The 10690-nt window shown below is 35.0% G+C and overlaps 1 protein-coding gene across 1 annotated transcript; it reads left to right on the plus strand.

Annotated features, from left to right (window-relative positions):
* The first annotated feature begins 10004 nt into the window (after nt 1-10004).
* LOC140959847 (histone H2A) lies at nt 10005-10684 on the plus strand. The gene is made up of 2 exons (XM_073417880.1): nt 10005-10260; nt 10395-10684. Exons 1-2 carry the CDS (start codon nt 10051-10053, stop codon nt 10644-10646), a joined length of 462 nt encoding a protein of 153 aa, XP_073273981.1. The 5' UTR covers nt 10005-10050; the 3' UTR covers nt 10647-10684.
* The last annotated feature ends 6 nt before the right edge of the window (nt 10685-10690 follow it).

Consider the following 10690-nt stretch of genomic DNA (forward strand, 5'->3'; position numbering starts at 1 on the left):
TTATTAAATAAAATGTGTATTTTTTTAGATATTATGTTTTTTTATTTTAAAAAAATTAATCATGTTAATTAGTGTAATTGAAATTGTTTGAGTATGTGTTCGACAAGCCAATTTGTGGTTCCGGTTTTATTGACTCTGATGTAAAACAATCTTTATTTTAATAATATTTTATGATTTTATTCGATTATGACATTATACTTTATCTGTATACTCATGCAAGCTGCATAGATAAAGTCCTTGAATATACAATAGGTACCATGAGGTCTGCGTCGCAACGTAGGATCATGAAACTCATTAGGAAGTGTATCATTTATTCTAAACAGGTTCCTAGTCAAATCAGCCGTCTAAAACAATGATAAAGGTCGCTCGAGCTCGAGACTAGCATATGTGATGTAAACGTCATGTTCCATTGGTAAGGACATGGAGAATNGTATCATGAAACTCATTAGAAAGTGTATCGTTTATTCTAAACAGGTTCCTAGTCGAATCAGCTGTCTAAAACAAGGATAAAGGTCGCTCGAGCTCGAGACTAGCATCTGTGATGTAAACGTCATGTTTCATTGGTAAGGACATGGAGAATNTTGATCCGTTTACCGACTCCATCGAGGGTCATTAGGTGGCGAGGTTGGGTGTAGTTTCGAAATACGTATGAGCAAATGCAATGTGGTTCGTACGGATCAATTAGCTCTCGGTTATCGATCATCTTTTATTATTTATGATGTATGTGATATATTATAAGTAATTAGTATTTGCATTATTATTAATATAATAACAAGAATTGCATGAATCCAGCAATCATACAAGCAATCATGGCACGAGTTTTAAAATTAATGATGAGACAAATTTTTAAAATTAAAATCCCTCATTTTGGATGAGATCCAAAATTTAAATCAAACCCATTGAAAGGATAATTAAAAGAAAGTTTAATAACTCTTTGCCTTCCATCAACATTGGTTGCATGATGAATGCTACTTGCTGTCAGTGTCTGGATCATATTATTGAGAAGGCATAGACGCCAGAAAGCTGTGACTTCCACTGACATATTTGATGTGAACTACATGGAACTCCTATTACTTCGGCTCATATTATTAGGGGATCTCATGGCGAACGTCCACTAAGGTCCAACATTGATGGGTCGGGCTCGACACGTGAAGAGAAAGGGGATCATATTATTCAGTAAGATGCTTAATCACACAGAAGTCGTGTGATATGTACTCATCTCAATGATAATAATGTTTTGTTCCTATTATATCCTCATATATAATATATATTTGTTTCTAAACTATACGTTATTTTTTGAAAGAGGGTGTGATAGGAAATTAATGGTGTAAAATATGAGAAATTAATTATAATGAGAAAATGGGTTTTTTTTAAATATTCTAAAAAATATATACTAAAAAATAGATATTTATTTAAAAATCCATAACGCATTATAATTAGAATTCGTAAAGCAGGTTGAGAATTTCAAATTTTATGTTTTTAAATTTTTTTTAATAATAATAATATAATTATTAAAAATTAAAATAATATCTTAGATCGTTAATGTGTAATTCACTTAGAAAGAAATTAACTAGAAAACTTTGATTTTACAAATTTTTTGTAACAATCCGCTTCATTCTTATGTCTTATACACTGATTAAATTGAAACTTATAATATCTTTTCTCAGTGAAACAACCAAAGTACCACAATCATAACAAAGTGTTAGGATCGATTAGGGAAGCTAAGGTGTTTAGAAGGGAGGTGTTGAACAAACACTTTGACTTTTTGGATTCTTTTCTAAAATGTGAATCAGTTCTTTAAGGAACAAATCCTAGAATCTTGTTTGTCGATACATATCAGTGAAATGAAAGTAGTGCGGAATAAGACTGAAATATATATTAAATAATTATTATAAACTGAAATGATAACTGAAATAGACACAGAGAGTTTTTCTGGATGTTCGGAGACTTTAACTGCTCCGACGTCACTCCTTCTACCACTAGGATATGATTTCACTAAAAGATTTTGATATATTACATCAAATTGTAATAATCTACTTCAGTTAGTCTTACACACTGTCAAACTGAAAATCTTAGTCTAACAATTCTTAAACAGTTATAAAACTGAAAGATGCTCTAATTTGTAGCCTGAATGCTACTGATAAATACAATGATTGTAGAGCTTAAAAATGCAATCTCTAAACTTGAGAATATGCTCGTGAAGTGTATCGCAATTGATTGGTTTGATTGCTTCATGTGTTCGCTTGCTCTTAGTCACTAAACTTCTTCAACTTATTTGATCAGCTATATATAGTCTTCGATCTCAACGGTCGTATTGAATGCATTGAATGACTATTTAATAACAAATATTTGTTGAATCGTCGTGTAGTAGCTTTATCTGACAGTAGTACAAGGTATTCAGACTGTTCTGTTCTGATACAAATGTTTTGCTTTGGTACGATCTATCAGTCAGTCTGCTGATCTTTTAACTGATAACGTGACCAACTTAGTAAAAGTCAAATGATCAGTCGATCAGTCTAGCCGGGCATTATCTGTTGTAACTGACGTCCTATCAATTACGAAAACTTCAGTTGATAAGATTTTTCAGTTCAGCTCAAAACGAAGTCTTCAGTTGCGTCCGTTTGATCTGTTAGATTCTTCAGTTCCTTTAAGAAATAATTTGTCAAACTCTGAAAACTATAATATTCCAACACAAAGAATGTATCATAAGATTCATAATATTTACAACTCCTCGAGCTCTCTCTAGCAGAAAAGGATCAAGTAAATGTTTTTCAAGCTCTGAATGATCCTTGTAGATTTGATAGTATCTTGAAGAAAGATCAGTTTAGCGGAGTAGGATATATGAGAGGTGTTAAAAAATCTTTGAGTATACAAGTTTTCTTGAATTCTTTTCTTCGAGCTTATCCTTTTTATCTCTTTCTTGACTTTGAAGTCTTGCTTGCATTCTTTAAATATAGTACTTGGTCCATTTTCCCGTTCGACAATTCTTCGTAATGTAGCCCGATAATATAAAAACATCATTTTCATGTGTTGCAGCTTTCTATGACTTTTTACTATCGTTCGACTGTTACCGAAGCTTTTGTCTCTGTTCAATACATAATGACAGAAGCTAACTTTAGTTGGTTAATCCGATCAGTTCATCGATGGTCGGCAAGTATGATGGTCCTAATGATGATTCTGTATGTTTTTCGTATGTATCTCACCTAGGGTGTTCATCGGTCGGTTCGGTTCGGTTTTCGGTTTTTTATTTTGGTTTTTTCGATTTTCGGTTTTAGAAATATATAATCCGATATCCAAACCATTTTTCTTCGGTTCGGCTCGGTTTTCTACCAAAACGGTTCGGTTATTTCGGTCAGTTAGTTCGGTTTCGGTATAATTATTTAAATTAATAATATAAATATATTGTAAAATATTATATGTTAACTTTCTACATATTTTCTTAGTAAAATATTTAAATATAAGGTCTAAATTAATTAAACAAACAACAATCAACTAAAAATTGTTCAAAATGGTTTTTCATTCATTAAATATCATATCAAAATATATAATAAAAATTAAAATATAAAAAATTTATTAATTTAATGAAATTTCGGTTTTTTCGGTTTTGACATATATAATCCGAAACCGAACCAAATAAATTTTGGTTTTAACATTTATATCTGAATTACAAAATTCGGTTTTCGGTTTGGTTCGGTGTTCGGTTTTTTCGGTTTGGATTTTCGGTTTTTTCAGTTTTATCCGAAGTTTGAACACCCCTAATCTCACCGGTGGATTTAAGAAACCTCGCCAATTGACTTGGGTTACAGGTATAGGTCTGGCAGCTCTTTAATGTATTTCCCGTTTTTGCGCTTTTAATGTCTATTTTATACAAAAGCTGTGAGACAATGAACCTGTAAGGCCCGAGATGTTATCAATTTTGTGAGACACCGAAAAAAAAATAGTATTTATTGCATTTTTGTAATTAAGTGGAAAAATACTTAATTTAAATTTGGTGGTAATTTTGTAATTAAGTGGAAAAATACTTAATTTAAATTTGGTGGTAATTTTGTAATTAAGTGGAAAAATACTTAATTTAAATTTGGTGGTAATTTTGTAATTAAGTGGAAAAATACTTGATTTAAATTTGATGGCAATTTCGTAATTATTGGATGGCCGAATTGCAAATAGTGAAGAATTCAGGGGCTAAAGTGCAATTATGACTTGAGTGGCACACTTGTCATGGATTTGATTATAAAATTTGGTCTTCGTCAACATTTCGGAAAGGAGAAACAGCCGAGAGCTCAAGGGAATTGCAAAGGTTTTTTAGAATCTTCAAATCGTGATTTTATACTATCCGTATATCAGATTTTCAATCCGAACACAGTATCGTACTCCTCTCGTCGCCAGCTACAACTGGACGTAAGTTTTATTGAGTTCTGTTATCATTTGAAATTATGATATTGGAGGAATTATTATGTGATCATTATTATGTGTTCTGGGAATACTAGACATCGTAGAATCGAAGTCAGATTGAAAAACAAGTTGATTTTGGAATTGTTATGATTTTCTGATTTTATCGATTGAAATTGAACAGATTTGTATTATTGATTGATTACATATTGTAGCGGATATGGGTTATGATTTGTAATTGATATCTGTTGATATTGTATTGACGGAGATATCGGGATTGTGACGTTATGCCGTTGATTTTGAATTAGATTCAAATTGATCAGATTCAGTATTGAATTGGGAATGGAATGTTGATCTTATTATTCTCGATATGTCATTTCAGATTGACAGAGACAGTCTGGAATTCAGAACTTCCAATTCTTTAGACCGAGACTACGAAAGAAAGATATAAGTCAATGTTAACTGGGAGATTAACTTGAGTCAGATTGGACTCTAGTTTTCCTAAAACCACATACTTTATTTTATTGCTATTGTTTGACATTGATGATATTCTAATTTACTCCCAGAATATGATTGAACACGCTGAGCATCTAAGAACTGTTCTGAGAACTCTGAGATCTACGAAATTATATGCTAAACTGTCGAAATGTGAGTTTTGGTTGAGACAGGTTGTATTTCTGGGTCATATTATATCGGGAGATGGTACATCAGTTGATCCCAGCAAGGTTGAGGCCGTGATTTCTTGGCCGAGACCGACATCAGTGCCAGAGATACGCAGCTTTATGGGTTTGGCAGGATATTATCTCCGATTTATTAAAAATTTCTCCAACATTGCTAAACCGATTACTCAGTTGACTCAGAAGAATGCTCTAGTTGTTTGGTCTGAGGAGTGTGAGTCTAGTTTTGTTGAGTTAAAGAAGAGATTGACCAGTGCTCCGGTGTTGACTATCCCGTCAGGTACTGGTGGATTTGTTGTATATTGTGATGCTTCTCACAGAGGTTTAGGATGTGTTTTGATGCAACGAGGGCATGTTATTGCTTATGCTTCGAGACAGTTGAAGCCGCATGAATCTCGCTATCCAATTCATGATCTTGAATTGGCAGCCATTGTATTTGCTCTGAAAATATGGCGACATTACCTCTACGGTGACAAATTTGAGATATATTCTGATCACAAAAACTTGAAATATCTGTTTTCACAGTCAGAGCTGAATATGAGGCAGCGAAGATGGCTTGATTTATTGAAAGATTTTGATTGTGAATTCAAGTATTATCCAGGAAAGTCCAATGCAGCAGCTGATGCACTGAGTCGAAAGGTATGTTCTTTGTCCTTATCGACGATAGGTGTTTCAAATTTAATAGAAGATTGCTGTTTGTCTGAATTGATATTTGAGACAGATAGTAAACCACTGAGATTATATGTCATTAAAGCTGAACCAGAGCTGATTTTGAGAATTAAAGCGGCTCAGAAAGTTGATCATAAAGTACAGAAATCAATTGAGATGGTCAGATCAGGTCATCGGTCAGAGTATCAGGTACGTGATGATGTACTGTATGTGCATAATCGGATTGTTGTGCCAGATGTTTCAGATTTGAGACATCGGATATTGTCAGAAGCGCACGATAGTCGATTCAGTATTCATCCGGATGGCAGAAAGATGTATAATGATTTGAAGACACAATTTTGGTGGAAACAGATGACATCTGACGTTACAGAGTTTGTGTCAAAGTGTCTAAATTGCCAACAGGTGAAAGCTGAAAGAAAGAAACCAGGAGGTCTACTGCACAGTTTGTCGATTCCTGAATGGAAATGAGATCACATTTCCATGGATTTTGTGACGCAGTTACCAAGATCTTCCAGAGGTTGTGATGCGATTTGGGTATTGATTGACAGATTGACCAAATCAGCATGCTTTATTCCGTATCAGATGACATACAGATATGACCAGATGGCTGAAATTTATGCCAGAGAAGTGGTCAGACTGCACGGAGTGCCGAAGTCGATTGTATCAGACCGTGATCCTCGGTTTACTTCGCACTTTTGGCAGAGTTTACAGCAGGCTCTAGGTACGAAGTTACATCTGAGTACCGCATATCATCCACAGACCGATGGACAGTCAGAGCGGACTATCCAGACATTGGAAGATATGCTGAGAGCTGTAGCGCTTGATTTTAGCACTAGTTGGCAGGATTCATTACCACTTTGTGAGTTTTCGTACAACAATAGCTATCAGACGAGTATTGAGATGGCACCATTTGAAGCGTTGTACGGTAAGAAGTGCAGATCCCCTCTATATTGGGATGATATCTCTGAGGTCCCTGAGATTGGACCTGATATGATCAGAGAAATGACAGAAAAAGTGAAGTTGATTCAGAAAAGAATGAAGGCAGCTCAAGACCGACAGGCCAAATATGCCAATGTTCGACGTAGACCATTGGTATTTGAGACAGGAGACCAAGTATTCTTGAAGATTTCACCTTTCCGAGGAGTTGTCAGATTTGGCAAGAGAGGGAAGCTGTCTCCACGTTTTATTGGGCCGTATGAGATTCTCGAGAAGATAGGAGATCGTGTCTATCGACTTGCATTACCGCCTTCTCTATCTGGAATACATGATGTCTTTCATGTATCTATGCTGCGGAAGTATCTCCCCGATGATTCTCATATTATTCAGCCAGACGAGGCCGAGCTTGATGAATCTTTGAGTTATATCGAAAAACCGATTCAAATTATTGATCGTAAAGAAACGAAACTCAGAATAAAGACCATCCCACTTGTGAAAGTCCAGTGGACTTGTCATGGCATTGAAGAAGCTACTTGGGAGACTGAATCAGATATGAGACAGGAGTTCCCAGAATTATTCCACTGATGAGAGTTTCCTATTTCAGTTTCTGTTATTTCTGATTTGATTGTCTGTGATATGATTGCTTGAGATTTCGAGGACTAAATCGTGTCTCAGAGGGGGAGAATTGTAAGGCCCGAGATGTTATCAATTTTGTGAGACACCGAAAAAAAAATAGTATTTATTGCATTTTTGTAATTAAGTGGAAAAATACTTAATTTAAATTTGGTGGCAATTTTGTAATTAAGTGGAAAAATACTTGATTTAAATTTGATGGCAATTTCGTAATTATTGGATGACAATTTCGTAATTATTGGATGGCTGAATTGCAAATAGTGAAGAATTCAGGGGCTAAAGTGCAATTATGACTTGAGTGGGACACTTGTCATGGATTTGATTATAAAATTTGGTCTTCCTCAACATTTCGGAAAGGAGAAACAGCCGAGAGCTCAAGGGAATTGCAAAGGTTTTTTAGAATCTTCAAATCGTGATTTTATACTATCCGTATATCAGATTTTCAATCCGAACACAGTATCGTACTCCTCTCGTCGCCAGCTACAACTGGACGTAAGTTTTATTGAGTTCTGTTATCATTTGAAATTATGATATTAGAGGAATTATTATGTGATCATTATTATGTGTTCTGGGAATACTAGACATCGTAGAATCGAAGTCAGATTGAAAAACAAGTTGGTTTTGGAATTGTTATGATTTTCTGATTTTATCGATTGAAATTGAACAGATTTGGATTATTGATTGATTACATATTGTAGCGGATATGGGTTATGATTTGTAATTGATATCTGTTGATATTGTATTGACGGAGATATCGGGATTGTGCCGTTATGCCGTTGATTTTGAATTAGATTCAAATTGATCAGATTCAGTATTGAATTGGGAATGGAATGTTGATATTATTATTCTCGATATGTCATTTCAGATTGACAGAGACAGTCATGAATTCAGAATTTCCAATTCTTCAGACCGAGACTACGAAAGAAAGGTATAAGTCAATGTTAACTAGGAGATTAACTTGAGTCAGATTGGACTCTAGTTTCCCTAAAACCACATACTTTATTTTATTGCTATTGTTTGACATTGATATGATTAATCTATTGAACTATAGAGAATAGAGAATAGCCGATAGCTATTGAGCGAGAGTCATTGACAAAAGGGCCAGAGTGTGACAGAGTGGTCATTGGCCCATTGCACATTGTCACAGGATAGGTTTGGCGGATATGCCAAGTCTGTGGCGGATATGCTAAGACACTGGATTATTGAATTATATCGATATTGCTTAGGGGCGGATTGACTCATATCGCTGAGATTCGATATATGTGTCAATGTCCAGAAACCGGGATCCCTAGAGTAGAAATGAGTTGAGTCGGAGATGACGAGTCAGATTGTTTTATCTGTATTCACTAATGTGTCATAAATTACGATTCATGTTCTTTGATACATGATTTATGCTTTTGTATATGATTTTATGCATTGCATGTATACATGTTTTATACTGGGATTATATTCTCATCGGAATTATCCGGCTGTTGCCGTGTTTGTATGTGTGCATGACAACAGGTGGGACAGGATCAGGGTCGAGGAGATGAGGAGAGATCGTGATTAGAGTGGAGACTACGGACTTTGATGTTGATGTAAATAGGGTTGAAACACTTGACAGTTAGTTGTTGAACCTGAGTTTAAATGGATGTTTGTTGTACAAGACTTGTACTTTTATACTGAGATGTATATGAGATTGATTTCACTATGTTCCGCATTTAAAGAAAAAAAAATTTTATGACCCAAATTACTTGATTAGTAAATTGATCCTAATGATGATTAAGAATTGAATTAGCGTCCGGGTCCCAAAGAACCGATGAAAATACTTTATGTCATATAATAGTTGGTAAGATATGTATAATATTTCTTTTTTAAACTATTGACTGATCTGTTGACTGCCATAAATCTCCTTAAACTCTGTCAAGTCGAAAGTTGGTTTAGTATATCTCTAAGCGGTCTGGTCGGGTGATATATCAATCTAGTGTTATTGTTGAATAATCAACGAAGTGATTGAATAAATGTACCTGTAGAAAGATTAAGTAGCTTGCGATCGTTTACCCAGTTCTTTAAATTGAAAGCGTGTTGCTATTTGTCTTTGGCAAAACGTCGAGTACCTATGAATACATATTGTCCATATATTTAATATTAATATATTAGACTTATTTCTTAATTTTTTTTATAGTACTTACTATCTATATTATTAATATTTTTTAAAGTTAACTATTTATTTATTTATTTTTATTATTAGTATTATTATTTATTTATTATATTTAGGTTAGGCAATTACATTGTACATAGTGGGGATATTTTAATCATTTCATAGTAATATACAAAATTAATACATAATGTTAAAATTATATCAAAATCATGAAATTTATCTCATCATATTATTTATCTATATATTTTATTTTATAATCTATTTAATTATTAATTATTTAGTTATCTCATTTCACATATCAAGAGGTGAGAAAATGGGCCATGCAAACAGCATTTTTTCTTAAATGATTCGAAACATCTTTTAAAAAAGAAGCCAAAATTAAACTTTAGGCGGGAGCTCTCTCTTATTCTAGCTTTTTATTGGCTTATTTCAGAAGACGTGGATCTAGACTCCTTCATCCCAGCACCATTGATTATTTCAGAATCCAACGGCTCAATTGTACCCAATTCGAAAACCGGACAGCAGTACCGCAGCTATAAAATGGCTCTCGCACTTGCAACGATTAATTCTCGCGTTTCCCCTATTCTTACATTTCGTTTTCATATAATGGAGGCCACCGGGAAAGTGAAGAAGGGTGCCGGAGGAAGGAAGGGCGGCGGCCCCAAGAAGAAACCGGTCTCCAGATCCGCCAGAGCTGGTTTGCAATTTCCGGTCGGTAGAATCGGTCGTTACTTGAAGAAGGGCCGATATGCGCAGAGGGTTGGAACCGGAGCTCCTGTCTATATGGCCGCTGTTCTTGAATATTTAGCTGCCGAGGTATGAAAATATTCTTCCGACGATCTTTCTGTACCTCCAGTTTCTGGGCTTATTTTGTTGATTTCCATCCTATATTTTCGTATGTTTGATCCAACATCTTGGGTACCTAAAACCATTTCGGTTCCTGATTGAAGGTGTTGGAACTGGCTGGAAATGCTGCGCGTGACAACAAGAAGAACAGGATTATACCGAGGCATTTGCTCTTGGCCGTGAGGAACGATGAGGAACTTGGGAAATTGCTGCATGGAGTCACCATAGCACATGGTGGTGTGCTTCCGAACATCAATCCGGTGCTTCTACCGAAGAAAACTGGTGGGGAAAAGGCTTCCAAGGAACCTAAGTCACCTTCCAAGGCTACCAAATCTCCCAAGAAAGCTGCTTCTTAGTTTCCTAAAATAGTGATTCGCATCTCGTGTAAAATCGTATCAGG

Source organism: Primulina huaijiensis, chromosome 15 (genome assembly GCF_012295235.1).
Source record: "Primulina huaijiensis isolate GDHJ02 chromosome 15, ASM1229523v2, whole genome shotgun sequence".
NCBI lineage: Eukaryota > Viridiplantae > Streptophyta > Magnoliopsida > Lamiales > Gesneriaceae > Primulina > Primulina huaijiensis.

Excerpts from the sequence above, each read along its gene's own strand:
- LOC140959847 (XM_073417880.1), top strand. The coding sequence starts at position 10,051 with ATGGAGGCCACCGGGAAAGTGAAGAAGGGTGCCGGAGGAAGGAAGGGC. Across the intron at positions 10,261-10,394 it reads TTGAATATTTAGCTGCCGAG|GTGTTGGAACTGGCTGGAAA; the intron begins GTATGAAAATAT and ends TCCTGATTGAAG.